Source organism: Aedes albopictus, chromosome 1, assembly GCF_035046485.1.
Source record: "Aedes albopictus strain Foshan chromosome 1, AalbF5, whole genome shotgun sequence".
In the NCBI taxonomy this organism is placed as follows: domain Eukaryota; kingdom Metazoa; phylum Arthropoda; class Insecta; order Diptera; family Culicidae; genus Aedes; species Aedes albopictus.
In genome coordinates this window covers 190,805,714-190,828,311 of record NC_085136.1, presented here as the reverse complement: position 1 = coordinate 190,828,311, position 22,598 = coordinate 190,805,714, and the positions used below count along the sequence as shown (strand labels likewise).

Here is a 22,598-nt window from a genome sequence, read left to right as displayed (position 1 = left end):
AGGTTTCATCCAGTCTGTGGTATTGTACATTGATTAATAAAGTAATGAACTATGAACTAAACAATTATAGGATGATTATTTTGTTGGACACAGGAAAGTGACAATACGTATGGGAGCCAATGCGTGTGTCCTCCAGTGAAGTCGCTGTCAGGCTGCTTCCTTAAACTATCGGCCTACTAAGTATGATCGGAATCACCACATCTCCCTTTTTCTACCAATTGATCGTGGAAGTAATCTCCGTACTAGGAAGGTTGAATCATCTTACGAGGAAGAAGACGTGTCGGTGCCCAACCTTGGTGGTGCATCGGGTTGCTGGATCTATAACGGATGACGTCTTCTCATAAGACTTTGCTTGCCGATTGATCCTCATGATATGCCCGATATTTCTTCCAAGAATGCTTCCAAAAACAGGATCTATACATTTCACATGACCTCCTCCTCCCTTCACGACTTTGTATTCTATATTGCTAAATATCGGAGTGACTATTCTGGATGATATGAATTTTTTTTCATTTATTTCTCCCAGGCTTCCGCCAGAAATTTTATTCAGGGATTCAATTATTATTCCCGAAATTTATTTAGGCAGTCCTAAGGAGATTCCAGCTTAATTTTATAGATCGATGTGCGAGCAGACAGTGCGAACGGCGATGATTTCCTTCTTCGCTCCGAACCACTTCTCGACCATCAGCTTATCCAGTAGATTATCAGTAGATATCCAAGTGGCGGAAGCTCTTGGACAGCTTTCCGCGGGGTCCGTACACCGTCCGGCCGAGTCGCTGCTGTTCGAGAAATCCATGGCGTAGCTTTGCATACCGACAGGCGAAAGGAAAGGAGGCGGAACAGATCCGGTAGGGGTCGTGGACCTTTCCCATAGATCGAGGAGAATCCATCCCGACTGTTGCCCGATGACTGGTGATCTAAATTCGGGGATCGCCTAATCAACATCGAACTGTCATGTCGGGGAAACATCTTCTGCATCACGATTGATAACATGGCCGAACGCAGAGGGGACACATCCCCTGGCAGCTTGTTGAATGGAAGTGAGAAATTGTTACCACCAGTCGGCGACTGTGCCATTGGAGAGTGGAGTTGTAGGCGCCGAAGAAGACGAAGGATGAGATTCTTGCTTCAGCTTTTCGATATCACTTCCACCGGCATGGCCACTTCCCGATGAGCCACCACCGGAAGATCGGGCAGAGAGTTTCGGGATTTCTACTGGGATACCTTCAGGGATTCCTCTGGGATTTCCGCCAAGATTTCTTTAGAGATTCTTTTGGATTTCTGGGTTGTCTCCCGGGATGCTTGCAGGGACTTTTCCCGGGTTTCCTTCGTGGATTGCTTTCGGAATCAAAGAATTACTCTCATGATTTCGCCATACAGATTCCCGTTTCATCTTTATTGCGTGATGGCTGTACCGGCCAAGGTACCGGCTTCATTTTACTGCCGACAGGATTCATCTCTCTGGGTTTCATTTTTGGAAACATTTCGATCCATACTCGTGTTATGGGCAGTCCATGATCGTCTGGCTCAACGGAAAATAACCGTTCCTGATGCAGTTCACCTTTTAGATGAACTAGAACAGTTTTTCGCCTATCTCAACGGATAAAATCCGCTTATGAGGCAGTTTACTTTTGAGTAAACTTGGAAGTTTTATCGCCTAACTCAACGGATGAAATCCGTTCCTGAGGCAGTTCACCTTTCAGGTGAACTTGGGAATGTCGTCGCCTAACGCAACGGATAGAATCCGTTCCTGAGGCAGTCCACCTTTGAGATAAACTTCAATATTTGTCGCCTAACTCAACGGATAAAATCCGCTCCTGAGGCAGTTTACCTTTGAGTAAACTTGAAAGTTCTATCGCCTAACTCAGGCAGTTCACCTTTCAGGTGAACTTGGAAATGTCGTCGCCTAACACAACGAATCCGTTCCTGAGGCAGTACCTTGTGAAGGAACTTGAATAGTTTTTCGCCCAACTCAACGGATGGAATCCGTTCCTGGGGCAGTCCCTTGCGAAGGAACTTGATTTTTTTTGTCGCACTGGAAGCCGAAGTTTGTTGCCTAAGCAACAACTTGTTCAGCTAGACTTTTTTCACCAGTAATGTCCAAGGTTGTTGGATTCTACTTACTGAATATTTTCCAAAACGCTGCAGGTTCATCTCGTCGCCATTTGTGGTATTGTACATTGATTAATAAAGCAATGAACTATGAACTAAACAATTATAGGATGATTATTTTGTTGGACACAGGAAAGTGACAATACGTATGGGAGCCAATGCGTGTGTCCTCCAGTGAAGTCGCTGTCAGGCTGCTTCCTTCAACTATCGGCCTACTAAGTATGATCGGAATCACCACACAGTCTTTAATCATTTTCATTACTGGCCTATTTTGGAAGTATTGTGAAATGCTCAGGTGACCTACAAGATCACCTGGCATAAACTTTTCAACTCGTTTAAGTCGCAGCAATTCCTTTTCTGCTTCGAATTGCACGTACTCGTGCAAAGGTAGCAGATTGAGAACCGCATCTAAAGCTTTTGATGGAGTGCTGTGCATCGCTCCTGTAACACACTGATAAAATACTTTTGTAAAAGCTCAACGAATATGCTTCGTAAAAGCAGTTTTTGTAAATTGTAAGCAATTTGCGTAAAATGTACAGTCCATTCGTACCACCACGCTGAAACAGTACAAATGGAGTTGTATCATGTACGAAATCACGAATCCGACGGACGCTAATCTTGCTCATTCGTAGATTTTAGCTCCCGCTTTGTAGAATGAAACAAAACAAAAAAATGTCAAACGTTTTTTACTAACCATGCGTAAAAAGAAAATTTCGCTTCGTAGATTGCAACAAAGTTTGGCAGTCATCACTGATGTTTGAGTGGAGCGCAGAGACAACAAAGCAACCTGTTTTCATGTGCATATGACGGTGCGTGTGCGAGAAGAGGAAAGGAAGCATGCTCTCAGTTGGAAGTAAAATTTATTTATAAATTGAATCAGAGTAGAAGACGTTCTGGTTGTTTCCGAACGGTTTCAACAAGCGCCTACAGATGGATGTCTAAGGCACCCTACACACTACTCAAACCGTTTGACCAACATTGCCACCGCCCCCTGGTTGGTCGAACCAGCGAATGTTTCTGCAACCGTATGACGAACTGCCAAATCGTGTTGCACCAACATGTCACTTTGGTTGCACCAACATCATCCCCCATTTGAAATCGCACTGTGTTTGTGCAACAACACTACACACGGTACGATTGGTTCGTCAAACATTGGCTCCGCCCACCGTTGGTTTGAGTAAAATCAAACTGGTTTGACACAGCACCAACTCAACCACCAACCTGGGGGCGGAGTCAATGTTGGTCAAACCGTTTGAGTAGTGTGTAGGGTGCCTAATACTGGTAGGTATCAATCAGAAGATACGTGTTCGGAGCCTGTGAAAACCAAGCTGATATACGCGTGCTATTTTTTTTTTTTCTACATGATTTAAGTTGGTCCGACAAAAAAGAGACAGAAAAAATCTGTGTTATTGTGTCGGAGTGATCTTTTTTACGAAACAAACTCAGGCACACTACGAATCTTTTCGTTGCAGAAAACAACGAATGGCATTCGTAAACCGGACGAGCGATTTCGTACAATGCAACAAAATATTTTTTCAGTGTAAGCAAACTGAAAGTCAGACAGGGGATGCTCCTTTATGTTAGAAGAATTGATAAAATCCTTCAAAAACCTTTTCCATAGTCTTCAACAAAACTGAAGAAAGACTAATTGGTCTATATGCTTTCGGATGCGACTTGTCTCGCTTCCCCTTTTTTGGTATAAAGATAACTTTTACAAGTCTCCATTTTGATGGAATGTAATTCAATCTCAAACTAAAATTTACCTTGGATCAGTGAAGAGAATTGTCAGACAAAAGAGGCACAAAACAAGCAACAAAGAAGTCGCGGCGATTACTCTTTATCCCAACTGGTAACAGATAATGACAAGATCTCGAAAATTTTTGTTGCAGACAAAACGGAAGCTGAATTTGTTTCGTACTTTTCAACTCGTGAATAATCAATTATTACTAACCCAGAATCGAAACTTTTTGATGATATATATTCAGTAGCGTTGCAGTGTTTATCGACTTGAAGTTACCGCTCGAAAATCACAATGTAAGGCTTAAAAATCTCCTAACTCGCGGTGCACGATCTTGTCCTATTCTGTTCAAGTTGGGACAAACCTATGTCGCATTGGGTAGAATGTCGCAACATTGTTGCGCGATGGTTGAATTTTGATTCAATGCCTTGGATATATACCTCTGCCTGTTTGACTCCGTAATACCCTAAAGTTTCAGCATATTAACCCATATCCGCCCAGCGTCCTATAAATAGAACAGTCCTTTTGATGTGAATATCTTAAAAATTATGCAAAATTTTAGAATACTTTCAGAGAATATGTTCTCCACACCCAAACCTTGCTCATAGTGGGCAATATAGTTTGTGACTGGTTCACCAGGTGGCGTAAACGATGCTGCAAAGAATACATATTGTGACGATCTATGAGCTTCATTTTCAATGCGAAAAAAAATTATTTCCCTGGAAGTTGATAATCAATACATACATAAGTAGGTGTATACATACATTTATGATTGTATGTTTATATGTACGTACGTATTAATATATGTTCGCCGGAACACAGGCATAACTCTGGAATGCGTCAAGAAATGTCAATCAAATTCGGCATACACATTCCTTAGGATGTGGAGGTGGTAGTAGGGGTATTGGAATTCAAGATGGCGGCTTAAGTTCCAAGATGGCGGTCAAATCTCCAGAATTATGCTTTTAAACGGCAATGCTGCTTCGGATACTATGCAATATAAATCATGTAGTGAACGAAAATGGTCGTTCCTTAGACTTGTGCTTCGTGAGTAATAGTGACACGGCTCCATCCATCTATCCGGCACCGGCACCACTAGTTAAGGTGGTTGCTCATCATCCTCATTTAGTAGTTACCGTTCCCGAGCAGGAATGAATAACTGCCACATAACTAGAGCATACCAAAGTCAGGTATCATACCAAGACAAGGTGTTGGTCGGTTGTCCAGGTATTGAAAATAACTTATTTTGATATTTTGTAGGTATTGATACAATACCTCAACGAGTTATTGGTTTGGTGTTGAGGACTGCTTGAGGTATTATTGAATAATGGAAAAATCGCTATTTGTATGGAAATATCTTTGATTATTATTTAGGTATTTCCATACCTGATATCATTATTCTCGCGTTATGCACAAAATACACACCTGTTATTATTTTAGGTATTTTACCTCTTATGCAGGGCTACTTAATACCTCATTCAGGTTGTAGGTATTCGGTTTTCCATACCTGAGTTAGTTATTCTTCAGCTATTTTCTCCTGCTCGGGTTGAAGGCACCATTGTGGATCGTGATTGCAACTGGAATCCGGTTGCTGTATGCTATAACTTTCGAAGAGCTGACTACGGCAGTATAGTAGCATTGTTGTCCAGTATAAACTGGATCAATATTTATATTTTTGCTTCGATCGCTATCAAAGAGGAATACAGCAGCGTTTAAAATCCCACCCGAAATGCTTTTGGAACTACATCAACCAGCAACGAAAGGAAGTCGGTTTGCCATCATCCATGGTCTACAAAGGAGAGTCGGCTTCTTCTCCTCAAGAGATTTGCAGGCTTTTTTCAACTAAATTTGCAAGCGTGTTTGAAGATGAGCAACTATCCTCCAACACCATTTTCACCGCTGCCAGCAATGTTCCACTGGCAAATCAAACACTCAGTGCCGTTGATGTTAACGAAGGATCGCTCTCACGTGCGTTGTCGCTGCTTAAATCGTCGTTAAAACCCGGACCTAATGGTGTACCATCAACGTTTCTCAAAGCGAACGCTGTTTGTCTCTTGGAACCACTCCTCCTGTTATTCAGACTCTCGCTCTCTAGTGGGATTTTCCCATCTTGTTGGAAAATAGCTGAAATGTTTCCCGTGCACAAAAAGGTTAGCAAGTGTGACGTTAATAACTACCGAGGAATAACTTCATTAAGCGCTGTTTCGAAGCTTTTTGAGCTGGTGGTTATGGACTCCATAAATTCGCACTGTAAACAGTACTTGAGTGCTGATCAACACGGATTCACTTCTGGACGTTCTACAACTACGAACCTGCTGTGCCTTACATCATACATCACGAATGGCATGAATGCTCAGGCTCAAACGGACGTAATTTACACTGATTTAACTGCCGCATTCGATAAGTTGAACCACGAGATCGCATTCGCAAAACTTGATAGATTAGGGATTAGCGATAATCTCCTTGGGTGGTTCTGTACATACCTTACAGATCGTCAACTGGTGGTAACTATAAGTGACGTTCACTCAGATAGTTTTCGTGCAACTTCCGGTATACCGCAGGGCAGCCATCTTGGCCCCGTTCTTTTTCTTCTATACTTCAACGATGTTAATCACACTGTTCGAGGACGAAGATTATCTTTCGCAGACGATCTTAAGCTATTTCTGCGGGTCTGTTCAATTGCCGACTGCAGTTTCCTTCAAGCTCAGATCGATGCCTTCGCGAAATGGCGCATACTTAATCGGCTATCGGTGAATCCAGCGAAGTGCTCGGTTTCTTTCTCCAGAAAGAAGCGGACAATAATCTACAGCTACAATTTGCTAGGAACGCCTATACAACGAGTACATTGTATCAAGGATTTTATTTATTTATTTATTTATTTATTTTTATTCATGAAAACTTAAGACAATGTCTTTTATGTTTTAGATGCTCAATGATAATATGAAGTGCGTTGTTGTAAAACTGAGCAATAATTATTAATTAAATAATGCACTTTTTGAACAAAATCTAACTAACTTGCTGTAAAAATGCTTTCTTGAAATGCAGAGGAGAAACAATATTTTGTAGTTCAACTGGCAATGAATTCCAATTACATATACTTCTAACAAGTAGAGAGTTTGCATAGTGTGAAGTCGTAGCTCGTGGCATAGAGAATTTAATACCCCTTGGACTTCTCAAACGAATCAGTTTACTATATATATATATTGGGGGCAGTTCTTGAATATTACTGAATGTAAAATAAACACAGATCTTACTACCGGAAAGTTGTTGAATGTACAACCAATCAATGATTTGTGCAGATGAGAAACAGGAGAATATCTATCTAAATTGTATACAAATCGTACACAGCAATTAAGAGCTACTCTGAGTTTATTCATAATGTAAGCAGATGCCTGGGTGGTTACAAAATCGCAGAATAATAAATGAGGATAGATCAAATTCTTGAATAACTTCAGTTTTGTATCTTGTTGTAAAAAATCAGCGGTAAAACGTAATGTGCGTAAAACTGAATATATCTTCCCACATTGTTTTAAAACAAATCCATCCCATTCGAAATTACTTTGAATAGTTACACCTAAGCTAATCACTGTCTCTGAGTATACAATAGGAATGCCGTTCAAGTTTAAATCAGGTTTCTCATAGTTTCGATTCGAGCGTGTGATATAACAGGCTTGTGTTTTTCGAGCATTCAACTTTAACGAATTTTCTGACGCCCATAATGAAATATTAGATAAATTATTGTTGATCAAATTTGCAGCAACATCCTTTGTCATACCAGATACATCTACATAAATTTGAACGTCGTCTGCAAATAAATGGATTTGACAACCGTTAAGCTTCAGCGGTAGATCGTTTATATAAATGGAAAACAGCAAAGGCCCTAACACAGATCCCTGTGGAACTCCGGATAATATTGGACGATATTCGGAAAAACAGTCATTCACGAAAACAGTTTGACTTCTATCAGAAAGGTATGAACGTATTAGTTGAACCGCATCATATGAAAAACCGAAGTTATTCTCAAGTTTTTTGCATAACTTAATATGCGAAATGGTGTCAAACGCTTTTGAAAAATCAAGCAGCAAAAGTATTTCAGATCCTCCCTTATCTAGGACAACACCAATATCATCGCAAACCTTTATCATAGCTGTTTTTATGCTGTATCCTTTGCGATATCCTGATTGAAACTGTGATAGAAGACAGTTTTCAGACAGATAACAGGTAATTTGGTTTTTTACCAATCTTTCAAAGACTTTAGAAATTGCGCTTAAAATACTGATTGGTCTAAGATTCTCAAGTGTGTTATCCATGGGCTTTTTCTTTATGGGTATAATTTTGGAATACTTCCACACTTTAGGATAGATACCGCTTTTGAAAATACTATTGAAAATATGTTTCAATGGCTTCAGAAGTAGGGGGAATATCATTTTTATAAATTTAATGGGTATATCATCAAGACCAACGGCATTAGACTTAACATCGTTAATTGCATTAACTATATGAAAATCTTGAACCTCACTGAATCGGAATGATGTAGAGCACGAGCCATTATTATCTGAAAAGTAAGTTTGTACAGGTGAACTGAAATTCTGAACGAAATGTTTGTTGATGTCATCAGGGCTACAGATCAAAGAAACACAATCATTCTTTTTTGAAATATTCAAAGACTTTAAGTTCTTCCATAACTCTTTAACTGTACCAGAATTAGAAATTTTAGCGTTCCAGTAACGTGTTTTGGCATTTGTGATAATTGAAGTAGTACTATTTCGCAGTCTTTTAAAAATTACAAAATCGTCATTATTTCCTGTAGTTTTCCATTTTCGAAAAGCAAGGTCACGATCGACTATTGCTCTAGATACCTGATTATCAAACCATGGATTACAGTTTTGTTTCCTTGTGTAGTTTTTCACAGGTATAGTTGAATCGTACATACTTCTCACATGTTCATTGAAAAATGGAAGCAAATAATCAGGATTATTTGTTAGGTAAAAATCATCCCAGTTGATGTTGTTGAACACAGATATAACGACGGAGGGATTAAAGTTTCTGTAGTCTCTAAAAGTTGTTGGTTGTGTAGATCGTAAAACATCCACATCTAAAGACGCAAATAGTAAATCGTGATTCGACATGAATGGAACATCAATTTGGTTAAAACGAAGCACAAGTTCAGTTTTATTAGTAATCATTAGATCAATTTGAGATGATCCTGTCCTATGGAAATGTGTCGGAGTATCGCCTAAAGAAGAAAATGAGAAATTTTCCATAAATGACGTAAACCTCCGACTTCTATCACTTTGCGAGTTGAGTATATTTGTATTAAAATCACCCATTAACAAAATGTGCTCGTATTGAAATTCAAATCTAGAGAACTTTTGTGTTAGCAATGGTGAACAATCAAATTCAGGAGGATTGTAAAAGAAACCTAAAAGAATTTTTTGTTTGTTGATTTGAAGTTCTAGAAAAATATATTCAGTTTCACCGGCGATATAACATGATTTTTCCAAAATTCTGAAGTGGAAATGTTTTTTAATATAAACGAGGATTTGGGGGTGCTGCTGGATGCAAAACTGTCATACTCGCAGCATATTTCATACGCTGTTAACAAACCGTCACGAACTCTCGGCTTTGTTTTCAAGGCGGCGAAGAAGTTTACCTATATCTATTGCCTCAAGTCGCTGTATTGTGCTTTGGTGCGATCAACACTAGAATACTGTTCTGCAGTCTGGAGCCGAACTACAACAATAACAGCGACCGCATTGAGAAAATACAACGGCGCTTTCTCCGTTTCGCGTTGCGTAGGTTGCCTTGGAGGGATCCAATTCGTCTACCGAGATACGAAGATCGGTGCAGATTGATCGACCTGGACCCTCTGCGGATTCGACGGGACGTATGTAGAGCACTGACCGTTGCTGATATCTCCCAAGGGAGAATTGAGTGTCAGGCTTTGCTGGAGCAGCTAGACATCAATGTTCAACCTCGACTGATGCGCAATAATGCTATGTTTAGGATTCCTTTCCGTCGAAACAATTATGGTTTGAACAACGCCATGACCGGACTTCAGCGTTTGTTCAATAGAGTAGCGGCTGTATTTGACTACCTAGGGAGGCGCTTCGTCGGAATTTTAAATCTTTTTTTTCAAATAATACTTGATCTGTAAGATACGTGTCGATTTTATTTTAATTGTTTGTGATAAGGTTGATAGTTTTAAATTGTACTGTTTTTGTTATAATTTAAGTTAGATATCATTGGGACTTTGTATAGTCTGTTGATGAGTAATAATAAAAAAAAAGATAAAGTGGAACGCTTACAGCGCCACCTAGCGGCAAAATTCGAACACTTAAAATTCCTACATACATTTGACCAAGTTTTCCCATACAAACTTCAAGCGTTTTGAGCGCCCCCTTAGGGTCAACCGATTTTGCTCAAATTTTGAACGTAGCTTCTGTGAGTCCAAAATAACGGAATACTTACAGGAATTAGTTCAGGGATTTCTGCCAGAGTTGTTTTAGAAAATCCTGAAAAGATTCTTTCAGAAATTTTAACCAGCATTCTTTCATGGATTTCTGCTGAAATAACTTACAGATTCATTTTAGTATACTTTCAAAGTGTTCTGTCGAAACATATTCAGAAAATCCTAATGGAATTCTTTCTAATAGCCGGGATCCTCGCTCGAGATTTATACAGCAATTCCACCCGGGATTTCTTCTGTGATTATTGCAGGGATTCCTACCAAGTCTTTAGCTGTGATTCCCTCAGAATTCTAGCAGAGATGCTTCTTAGAATTCCTTCAATTAAACCTCCCGGGATTCCTTCAGGGATTTCTACCTGGAATGTTCTTCCCCCCAGCGTTATGTTTTCAGACTTTTGTACGTAATTCTAAATTGCAATTGGTAGATCGAATTAAATTGAGTTTTTGGGTGGTATATCATTTTTCCAGTTAGCTTTCCAGTTAGGTGGTTATTCATTTCTCCAGTTAGCCTAGTGGTTAAGGCTATGGATCGCCAATCCGGAGACGGCGGGTTCAATTCTCCCATAGTGTATCATTGTACTTGCCTCACAATATACAAATTCATGCAATGGCAGGCAAAGAAAGCCCTTCAATTAATAACTGTGGAAGTGCTCAAAGAACACTAAGTTGAAGCGAGGCAGGCCAAGTCCCAGTAGTGGGGTCGTCGAATTTTCATGTAGCCGAAAGACACATTATCTTTTTGATGTAACTTTTCGATGTAAAACATGGAGTAGTACAAACATAAGTGAACAAGCCGTGTAGAGTGGTTGAAATTTTATATCAAAACATGGAATGATAATGAACGTGGTCGTGTTAGATTATTTGTAAGTACGAGACATTGAAGACGACCTTATAGTTGAGGTCGAAATACGTATCTGTTAAAAGATACAAATTAAAAGGAACAGTACTTAACACGGCTCTCCTTTTAAAACATGCAAAATTTCTGAAGTTTACGTATGGTGAGTACGTAAAGAGAATTTGTGGAGTAGGGTATCGCGCTACTTGGGCGGTGGTTTTCTTCGTCTGTTATTTTCGTCTGTTTTCCACTGTAACTCGGTCAATTTTGCACCGATTGACTTGAAATTTTGTACACGGGTAGATACTATACCTGTCTCACCGCATTCCAAGAATTGTGTCAATTGGTTCAAGATTGACTGAGTTATAGTGGAAAACAGACGAATATAGAAGCCACCACGATTCCCTACTGAAGAAAAAACTCAATTACTTTATTAGAAACCATTGTCTGTGTAAAATCTAACTTCTACAGTATTTTAACGTTTGGTTATGCTACACATAGTGAGCACTCTCTATTTGATTTGTTAAAAAAATAAATTTGAGAAATGAACACTGCAGTCGAATCTACTTGAAATTACAAGGACCATGCATTGCATACTTTTAGTTGTTTATCGGGTTATATTTCCGCCCCAATTCATAAGTCCTTTTTTTCTATTCTTTTTGAGTGGTTATCATCTCTTTCACTTGTTTAGAGCTGTATTGTATCAATACGGATCAGAATGTAACAATAGCGTAGAAGTTGTGCTGAAATAGAACTCGAGAAAATTATCAGATATTTAGGACATACAATGAAGAATCTTTTTGGAACTACACCATAGACTTCCATTTTTTTCGTCAAATCATGCTTATTTTATTGGAACTTGACCTTTGATAACAAATTTATTTAAAGATTTAAATTGTGAGACACCTTGGGCGTTAACGGGTTAATAACGTCTTGTCTGTAAAGTTACTCAATGGGTTTGGGCGATGAGATCCCAGCGATAAAATCAATAAAATCATTATAGATGCCGTAAAATAAAGGAGATACTCAAATTTTAGGGGAAACTGGGGCAAAACGGGCTCTACAACTCACTTCAGAGCAGTTGCATGAATCAGTTCCTTATCAATTATTGGGAAAATTTTCTTTCGAATGAGCCATCAATAGTCACATAGAGACCTGCACACTAAGATTAGCTCGGTATTTTCCCCATCTTTTTACTGAGTTCTCAACAGCAGATCTAACTCTTTACGCTCGGTTATCTGTTTAGCTGAATACTCTGTAAACGAGTTAACGAGTTCAGTAAATCAACTATCAAACAACCCCAAAAATCATCTATCAAAAATGATGGATCCCATTCCATCTGCCACTTTAACATAGACGATGTTCTGGTGATCCACTAGTGCTATGGGTATCGTCATACTTATGACACACATGTGATACAAGAATCACTGTACAATTGCGCTTGAAATGAATGCCATACTGAAAACTCTCTCAGTTCAAGCCAGTCTTGTTAAAATTTTCTTGACACTGCGTACCGTTGTACAGGAATCACACTCGTATCACTGTCTGTCCGGGGTATTACGGAGGGGGGCCGAAAAATGTCAATTTTAGCGTTACGTAATAAATGGATGCTGCCAAAGTATATTCAACAGAGGACCTTAGACAGAAATCTAGTATATTCATGTAAGTACGCGTTACCCGATCTTTACACACCGTCCCTGTGAAATTTCACTGCTGTCGCGAGGTTCCTATGATTTTTTTTTCTGTAACTCATTAAAGGGCGAACACGATGAAATTGGCACACAGAAAATATTGTATAACTTTTGATTGCGTTCGTCAAATAGCTAATTTTTTGACCATGAATAGTATATTATGTGTAGCTAATACCATAAAATTTTCATTAATATCGGTTGAGTATTGGGGCATATGTTGTCGATATCATAAAATGAGATTTTAGAAAATTTGTGCACCCATTTCAAAAAATTACTTAGGCTATAACTTTTTTGTTACCTCATCAAAACGTTTGAAAATTTCACTCGATATTCTTAACATAGTATCAATTAAGTGGTAAAAATTTGATCGAAATCGTTTCAGTACTTTTTCTCAAATCGCTTCAAGGTAAATTTTAGGTACTTTTTGACCATTTTTAGTTCCGCGTGCACTATTTTGACTGTAGAACTGGTAACACTGTCCCGATTTTTATAAAACTTTGACAGTGTTAAATTGTTGTGTTAAACTGTTTACAGTGAAAATTTCAGTCATTTTTGTTGAGTACTTTCAAAGTAAGAGCAGTTTGAATTTCACTATACCAAAAACCACATCTGCTTATTGTGACATAGTGCGACATATATGGCTATAACTTTTTAACGGTATGATCAAATTGAATGAAATTTTGACAAACTACTTCTACATATATACTTTACGTACATAAAAATTTTCATTGAAATCGGTTCAGCATTTTTGGCGCCAGCGTTGAAACGGCAAAAAAAATATATTTTCCAAAATGTTTGTTAGTACAAGATTCTCAAGTGGCAATTTCATTGTTTCAACGATATCTCCGCCAATACTCAACCGATTTTAATGAAAATTTTATGGTATTAGCTACACATAATATACTATTCATGGTAAAAAAATTAGCTTTTTTTTAACGCAATCAAAAGTTATACAATATTTTCTGTGTGGCAATTTCATCGTGTTCGCCCTTTATTTCCAAGAATAATTAACCATACTTGGACTGGTTCCCTGAGGGCTCTGGATAAAAATCCAAGTATGGGAAGCCTAATTTGCTTCTGAAAGTATCATTCTGGGCTAAACTGTGAAAATTCGTTGAAATATAACTGGGATTTGAGTATTCAGTCTAAGAAATTTAGCTCCAATGGGAACTCCGGATAGGCGGACAATCCAAAAATGATCAACAGGACTCCTAAAACTAGGCATCAATACGATTCAAATGGTTCTAAGATGAAAGAAATAGGTTGAAAATTGACGAAAAGGCAGCCATTTGAATATTTTGTTTTCTGTTGGGTGGATACGGTAGCAAAAGTGTAGTAAAAGCATTCTTTTAGAATATTTTTTCACGAAAAATTGATCAAACATGATTTTTTTACATTTTTTATGAAGTGGCCCACTGTGCCTTTTGTTTACATTTTACAGTTCAGGTGCCTTCGGAAGAAATGTCGAAAACAGCAGTATGAACATTGTTGGCGCGATCACTTACCGCGCACTAAATTCGCCACGATCGGCGATCTTCAAAAATAGGCAGCCGTCAAACGAAAAGGTGCACTTCGAGAGAGGGTGGGAGATTAACGAGATATTGGAACGACGCACTGATAAACGGATCGATCACCGCACGTGGATGAGTCCGTACCGACGAGAAGTAGATGTAGGGGATCTTCTTTCACCGCCGCGACAATAAAACGTGTGCACTACGCGATAGTCGATTTCATACTAAATTTATTATGTGTTCCAGCTTCGGTCAAATACAAAGTGAGTGTGAATGTCTAGTACAATATAGTTGTGTATGTAGATATTTATCTCTAAGTGTATGTTACAAAGTTTTGTGTTCTACGTTTCTAGTATTAAGATATAATTAACCCTTGACGATGCGGGTTCCATGTATGATCCCCAACACGCCGGCCGCCGTTGAAACGATTGTTTCAAAGATCTCCGACAGACGCTTTCGCTTGCGGACCGGTTGGTCTATCCTCCTCGTCCGCCTCCGGCATTTCAAAGACTGGCTCCTCGATAGGTAGCAGAAAGACTTCAGTCACTGCTCGTGTGTAGTATCCTTTCGCTGTTCGAACCTCGACGACCCGAACGTGGCCGTCCGATCCTGGTGATACCGCTACGACACGACCCAAGTTCCATTCGAGGGGTGGAAGACCTTCTTGCTTCAGCAGGACCAGGGATCCCACCTTCACTTCGTCCCGCACACGTTGCCACTTTGAGCGCTGATGGAGCTCGCTGACGTACTCTCGTGCCCAGCGTTTCCAGAAATCCTGGACACTGCGCTTCATCTCCTGGTAACGGTTGAGCCGACCAACAGGATGTGTGGTGTAGTCGGGCTCTGGAATAGAAAACAAAGGCTCTCCCACAAGGAAGTGGCCGGGAGTAAGGCTGGACAGATCTTGCGGGTGACTAGACAGTGGCGACAGGGGGCGAGAGTTCAGCATACTTTCGATTTGGGCCACTGTAGTGTTGAACTCCTCCAACGTAAACGATCGACATCCAAGGATCCTACGCAGATGGTGTTTGAACGATTTGACCCCCGCTTCCCACAGGCCACCGTGGTGGGGGGAACGTGGAGGGATAAAGTGGAACGTTATTCCACTCTCCAGGCAGTATCCATTCCACTGCTCCGTCGAATACTGCTGAAGGTACTGGCGACGTAGCTGCTTCAGTTCTCGATCAGCTCCGACGAATGCTGTCGAGTTGTCGCAATACAAATTCACTACGCGACCGCGACGTGCGACGAACCGCTTCACCGCATTGATACACGCGACGGACGTAAGGTCGGTGACTACCTCGAGGTGTACCGCCTTCACCACCATACAAACGAACACGGCGACGTACATTTTCACGTTTGCTCCCCTCCCAACTAACGGACGAATACCGAAGGGCCCACAGTAGTCCATACCACTATTCGCGAACACTCGTGCCGGCGTGATTCGCACAGACGGTAGAGGAGCCATGAACTGCTCCGTCGGCTTCGGGGCACAGCGGAAGCAGGTCACACACTGCCGAACGACTTTACGAACGAGATCGCGTCCACGTAGAGGCCAGAATCTTTGCCGAATGGTAGCCAGTAGCAGGGTTGGTCCTCCATGAAGAGTCCTTAGATGGAGGGAGCGAGCGATTAGCCAAGACAGATGATGTTTGGCCGGTAGAAGAATAGGTGCTCTGGTATCCAAAGAGGCCGACAGCTTTGCCAAGCGTCCTCCTATCCGTAGGAGGCCTGTGTTGTCCAGAAACGGGTTAAGCGACTTGAATGACGATTGGAGTTTCCGGTCCTTGCTGGTCAGTCGCCGCTGAGGATTCGTCGAGAGACAACGAAGTTCTTCTGGGAATTCTGTACCTTGGACGGAACGAATGAGCGATTTAAGCGAGTAATCCACTTCGGGCGGCTGCAGAGGACCAACCTTGCGACGATTTTGCGGACCTAGAGCGTTTCGACAGAATCGGAAGCAGTAACTAACTACCCGAAGCAACCTTCCAAGATCCGAATATCGATGGATGATCGAGTGATCAACCTGGGTCACCGCGAAAGTAACCACCTGGCGAGCTTCCACGTCACGAACTTCCTGTTCTTCGCGAGTGAGCGACCTAGAGTGTCCATTTCCCGGCCACTTTTCTTGTCCCGGGATTCGGGACAAAATACTTAGCTAATCCCGGGAAATCCCGGGATCCCGGGATTTTTCAAAATTTTAATAAAAACCCAGAAAATAGTTTTCCTTTTCTCTTGTGCAGTGCATGTATTATTTTTTTTTCGAACAGATATGATTATATTTTGTTTCCAAAACAAGAAGTATTATAACGAGAAATAAAAGTATCAGCATGATGCTCACCAAGAAATATTTGTTTTTAGCTCTTTGATAGTTGATTTTTTACAAGGTAGAAAATTACAAATTTCTAATAGTTTGACTGGAATAAGCATCATAATCCATCTAAGCTACCAAATATTTTTTCGAATAACGCGTCCCACTTCGAGAAATTTATCTTTAGATGCCATTCGCCATACGACATTTTTACCATTTGCTTTTAGCTTTTTTTTGCATACGGTGAGTAGGAAAACAGGCGATGCGTGTAATTCATTGCGGTTTTTGGATAGTTTTAAAGATGTTGTAGTACTTAATTTTGAGATTCATGAATTTCATGAGAAAAAAAATCGATTTATTAACATAATATAATACAAGTTTGGAATCGTGTTTCCAAACATTACAAAGTTATATGATATTGGGGCTATGTCCAGATTGTTCTTGCAACTACTGAATAAACCAGTAAGATAGAAAATTTAAATTAAATGCATAACATAAAATCAATATATTCATTATTATTTTTTCTTTTTCAAGTAAAACCCATAGTCCAAAGCCCGATGGTAGTGCATGTGAAAAAACCGATCAGATTTCAAAAGTGAAAATAATGTTTTGCATTGATATTTGGTAGTTATAGCTACAAATGATCTTTATCCCGGGAATCCCGGGATGGTCGGGATTTCTAAAACTATATCCCGGGATTCGGGAAATCCCGAAATCATACAAATCCCGGGAATTCTTGTCCCGGGATGTCCCGGGAAGGACACTCTAAGCGACACGATGTCTTCAGGCCAAGTTTCGACGGCCTGAACGAGAAAGTTGGGCCCGTGCCACCACAGCGAATCTTCGAGTATTTCTGACGGTAAAACTCCACGAGATATCCTGTCCGCCGGATTGGCCTTCGACGGAACATGGCGCCAGCTGTCGTTGTTTGAAAGTTTCTGGATTTCTGCTATTCTATTCGACACGAACACCTTCCAAACGGTAGGCGGCGATCAAATCCAGTGTAGAACTATACTGGAATCCGACCAGAACGTCACTACTCCGGCGAATCTAGTCGTGCTTCGGACTTGATCCAGCAGCTGACATCCTAACACAGCAGCACAGAGTTCCAGTTTCGGGGTTGTAAGTCCACGCAGTGGTGCGACTCTCGATTTAGCTATGAGAAGTTGGCTGTAGTGATTTCCAGCCCCATTCGACGAAACCACGTAGACACAGGCGCCGTAGCCGTGGTCGGAAGCATCACAGAAGCAATGTAATGCGTATCTGTTGAAGTCGTTCGTGAGAACTCGACGTGGGATTTTCAGCTCTGCTAATTGCGGAATTTCTTCACGGAAACGCAGCCACCAATCTCGTAGGTTCTCGGGAAGGTCATCATCCCAAGGAATTCCTATCGCCCACAGCTTCTGAATAAACATTTTGGCACTCATCACCACTGATCCGACTAGTCCGAGTGGGTCGAATAACTGTGCCATCTCGGAGGCCACTACTCGTTTAGAGACCTTGTTCGAGGGCGGAAGCGATGGGATTTTGAATCCAAATTCATCGGTGACGTGCGACCACAACAAACCTAGCGTTTTTATGTTTCCGGAACCGTCGATTTCAGTTTCCGGCGCGAATTCCTTCAGTTCATCCGGCAAGTGAGCCTGAATCCGAGGATCATTGGAGCTCCATTTCCTCAAGTTGAAGCCTCCAAGCTTCAGTAGTTCCGTCAGCTGTATCACTGTCTCAACAGCAGTTTCCAGGTCGTCTTCCCCTGAAAGAGCATCGTCCATGTAGAATCCTTTCCGGATGACCTTTGCACCAAGCGGATATCGGTGCCCTTCGTCCTCTGCCAATTGGTTAAGCACACGTGTGGCCAGGTAAGGTGCGCATGACGTCCCGTAGGTCACCGTGGTGAGCTGGTATCGCTGAAGAGGTTGGGTTGTACTTGTCCGCCACAGCACTTGCAGAAACCTGCGGTCCAGAGGATTAACCCAAATCTGGCGGAACATCTTCTCTATATCAGCCTTGAAAACAAAACGAGGGATCCGCCAGTTGAGGACGATAGCGAGAAGAGGAGGTTGCACGATCGGACCAACGAGTAGTACATCATTCAACGACAACTGGGAACTGCCCTTGCAGGTGGCGTCGAAGACAACGCGGGTTTTCGTGGTGGAGCTATCGAGGCGGAAGATGGCATGGTGTGGCAGTACAAACTGGGGAATTTCGACGCGAGGACTCAACTCCATATGGCCAAGTGCTGCGTACTCCTCCATGAACTTCACGTATTCGCTCTTAAACTCGTGGTTTGCCGCAAATTTCCGCTCTATTGCCCAAAATCGGCGTTGTGCTACCGCGAAAGAATCTCCCAGCAATTGAACCATTTCGTCCCGTACCGGAAGGCGAACCATGTAGCGACCATCACTTGTTCGACTAACTGTGCTTCGGAAATGCTCCTCACACGCTTCTTCCAACGGAGTCATCGCCTTATAACCGTCGAAGTTTTCGACCTCCCAAAAGCGCTGCAGCTTATTATCGAGACTAGTGGTGGCACTGACTACACGAATCGGAGAAGTACAAGATGCTGTTGATAGCCGACCAGCGACAACGTACCCGAAAACAGTCTTCTGAAGTATCGGGAAACCAGCGCGTAGATTGATAGTATGCGAGAGCATTAGGGAGTAGAACAGTTCTCCACCAACGAGAATATCGACCCCGGAGCTGATGTTGAACCTCGGGTCTGCGAGAGGGACGTTGTTGGGGAGATTCCAGTCAGAAATGTCGATGTGCTTACTTGGAAGCGTGACCGTGATTTGTGGTATAACGAGACATTCGAGAGGGTAGTCTAATCCACCGAAGCGAGACGAGATCCTAATCAATACTTTAGAGCGAATGTGGACGATTCCCTGGCCAATACCACTAACATCGATGCTGATTCTGTCGCGTTTCAACTCCAGCTTGCGCGCCAGAGCCTCCGAGATGAAATTTGCTTGGGAGCAGCTATCCAGAACCCCACGAACGTAGCGAGGGTTGCCGTTGGAGTCTTTCACCTTGACAGCTACCGTTGATAGGAAAACTTCATCGCAGGGGGCACGTACGGGAACGCTTTGTGGAGCAACACAGGAGGCCACAGGAGAAGAGTTCAATTCTAGACTTTTTCCGATCGATTGCGGAGCGAGCGAATCAACCGGCGACGGGGAGGGAGCAACGACGACCGAATACGAGAACGAGTTTACCGGGCCAGACGACATAGCCCCGACGGGTGGCTGTTGCGAACGCGATGGTGGTGAGGAAAACGAGTGCGAGGCGACTACGGACGAGTTCGACGACACTTGAGGTTGAGCTGGAGGAATCACTTCACTGGCTGCCGTAGAGCACGCCAGCGTTGTTTGAGACGACGACGGTTTCGCAGCCACGGCTAGTGGCGGCAGATGCAAAAGGGTGTGGTGTTTCTTGGAGCAATTTCTGCAGCTTCCACTGCTGCAGTTCTTGGCGAGATGTGACCCCTTCAGGCAGTTGATGCACAATCCATTTCTCTTCACCATCTCAAAGCGTTGTTTCACCTCCATTCCGACAAACTGATCGCATTTGAAAAGAGGATGGGCGTCCTTGCAAAGCAGACACTTGTTCGTAACCTCCGTAGCAACGTGGGTGGAAATCGATTTGGGTTTCGAGGGTTTGGATTCGACAGGGTGATTGGGCGTTTGAAGCAGTTTAACAGACTGTAACACTCGCGATGTTTTTCGCACAAATTCGGTTAATTGCTGGTACGTGGGACGCACATTTTCCTGACAACTGTTCTCCCACTCCTTCAGAGTAGCAGGATCCAAACGCTTACTGAGGGTTTCGACGAGCACTGTGTCCCACAAGTCAGCTGGCGTATCCAGCTTTCCCAATACTCCCACATGATGGTCAAACTCATCAACGAGCTCGTATAGCGACGATGAGGAAGCTCTCTTCACCGAAGGAATAGCGAAAAGAGCCGCGAAATGATGTTTCCGTAGTAGATTCGGATTATCATATCGCTCACAAATTGATTTCCATGCTGCAGCATAGTTGTCGGAATTAACTTCAAATTTTGCGATTATGCGCGCGGCCTCGCCTGTGAGAGCCGCTTTTAGGTAGTGCATTTTCTGCACCGACGAGAGGTGAACGCTTGAATGGATCATGGACCGAAAAATGTCCCGAAAGGCTATCCATTTGGATGGATTGCCACAAAAATCTGGAATGTGGATTTCCGGCAACCGCACAGACTGCATTGGTTGGACCGGAGGACGATTGACTGCAGAGCCGGAGGGTGGTGGATCCAGCGGCAGCTTACTAACGAGAGATGCTTTCAGCTCGTGGTACATGGATTGAAATTGTACCCGCTGCGCAGAAATGGTTGGCTCTTCTTCGTCATCGATTTCATCACCGGTGACGCCATCTTCGATTTCTTCGATCTCGTCCTGTATGTGTGCGAAATCAGCCCACAAACGATCGAGAGTGTCGATCCTCACCTTGACTTGGTGGAATTGACCTTGTTGGTATTGATCGTTGAACTTTTTGATCAACGCGGCAGAGCCCAAAATGTTCGCTCTTTGCCGCAAAAGCGTTTTCAGCTTGGCTGATTTTGCCACCACTGAACGAGAAGCACGTTTCTTCATGGTGCGTGCAGTAATAGTAGTAGTAGAAAAAGAGTCACCCACCTGGTATCGACGTTTTGAGTTACCTCAACCGTTGACTCTCACGTGCTCGTGTCGTTCCAGTCGGGTACCGGAGCCAGCAAAGCGAACGGCAAATCGCAGTGCCGTGAAAAGATGAGCGGGGTCGACGAGGGGTTGTCCGCTCCAAGGCCAAATTCACTGCGATGCGCGAGAACAATGCGCGCGCGATACCGCAACGTGGTCGAACGATCAACGACAATGGCTGCCTGCGAGACCTTTCTGCAACGTGGTCCCGGGTTTCGGCACCAAATCTGTTGGCGCGATCACTTACCGCGCACTAAATTCGCCACGATCGGCGATCTTCAAAAATAGGCAGCCGTCAAACGAAAAGGTGCACTTCGAGAGAGGGTGGGAGATTAACGAGATATTGGAACGACGCACTGATAAACGGATCGATCACCGCACGTGGATGAGTCCGTACCGACGAGAAGTAGATGTAGGGGATCTTCTTTCACCGCCGCGACAATAAAACGTGTGCACTACGCGATAGTCGATTTCATACTAAATTTATTATGTGTTCCAGCTTCGGTCAAATACAAAGTGAGTGTGAATGTCTAGTACAATATAGTTGTGTATGTAGATATTTATCTCTAAGTGTATGTTACAAAGTTTTGTGTTCTACGTTTCTAGTATTAAGATATAATTAACCCTTGACGATGCGGGTTCCATGTATGATCCCCAACAAACATCTTTGCAGAAGTAAATTTTCTTCTAGGACACTTCTATGAAAAGTTAGAACTGATCTAGATCAGTTTCAACTTATCTAGATGAAGTATTAGATAACCAAATTATAGTAAAAACAGTTACAATACATTTCTCTGAAGATACGAAACCTCTAGGATGCTTATCCAGAGCACTGGCGTTTTGCCCAGTGTGGGATGCAAACAGTTTTCAAAATGGCCGACATGTTGTTCCGCGTGGGATCACCGGATCGGTCCTCCCGGTGGCCAATGTGCGCAAAACATCTTCTAGTGACCGTTTTCTAACTGGTATTAGAAAATGTTGAAGTTTGATACCCATATTGCTAAACTTGATAATATTATAATTAAATAATATTTGACCGCTCTTGGGCCGGTTCCCTGAGGGTCCCTGGAGTAGATTCCAAGCAGGGATCCAGCCTGAAACTGGTTACTTCGCCTAATTTGCTTCTAAAAATATCACTGTGGTCTAGATTATGAAAATTTGTTAAAATGAAACTGGATTTTCAGCAGTTACTCTAAGAAATTGAGTGGCGAAAGGAAGTTGG

At 42.2% G+C, this 22,598-nt stretch overlaps 2 protein-coding genes across 2 annotated transcripts; both read right to left on the bottom strand.

The window, feature by feature from the left end:
• Positions 1–610: 610 nt before the first annotated feature.
• LOC134290422 (uncharacterized) lies at positions 611–16,468 on the bottom strand. Its single transcript, XM_062857564.1, has 3 exons — positions 16,407–16,468; positions 14,809–16,341; positions 611–917 (listed from the first exon to the last, which is right to left on the bottom strand). The coding sequence occupies exons 1-3, from the start codon at positions 16,466–16,468 to the stop codon at positions 611–613; spliced, it is 1,902 nt and encodes a 633-aa protein (XP_062713548.1).
• Positions 14,873–22,001, bottom strand: LOC134285400 (uncharacterized). The gene is made up of 2 exons (XM_062846039.1): positions 17,442–22,001; positions 14,873–16,455 (listed from the first exon to the last, which is right to left on the bottom strand). The coding sequence occupies exon 1, from the start codon at positions 21,290–21,292 to the stop codon at positions 17,660–17,662; it is 3,633 nt and encodes a 1,210-aa protein (XP_062702023.1). The 5' UTR covers positions 21,293–22,001; the 3' UTR covers positions 14,873–16,455; positions 17,442–17,659.
• Positions 22,002–22,598: the final 597 nt, after the last annotated feature.

Coding starts and splice junctions, on each gene's coding strand:
- LOC134290422 (XM_062857564.1), bottom strand. CDS start 16,468: ATGGACACTCTAGGTCGCTCACTCGCGAAGAACAGGAAGTTCGTGACG. Junction 16,342..16,406: donor GTGACGTGGAAGCTCGCCAG/GTGGTTACTTTC, acceptor GGATCTTGGAAG/GTTGCTTCGGGTAGTTAGTT. Junction 918..14,808: donor ACCGGTCCGCAAGCGAAAGC/GTCTGTCGGAGA, acceptor CCCCGAATTTAG/ATCACCAGTCATCGGGCAAC.
- LOC134285400 (XM_062846039.1), bottom strand. CDS start 21,292: ATGAAGAAACGTGCTTCTCGTTCAGTGGTGGCAAAATCAGCCAAGCTG.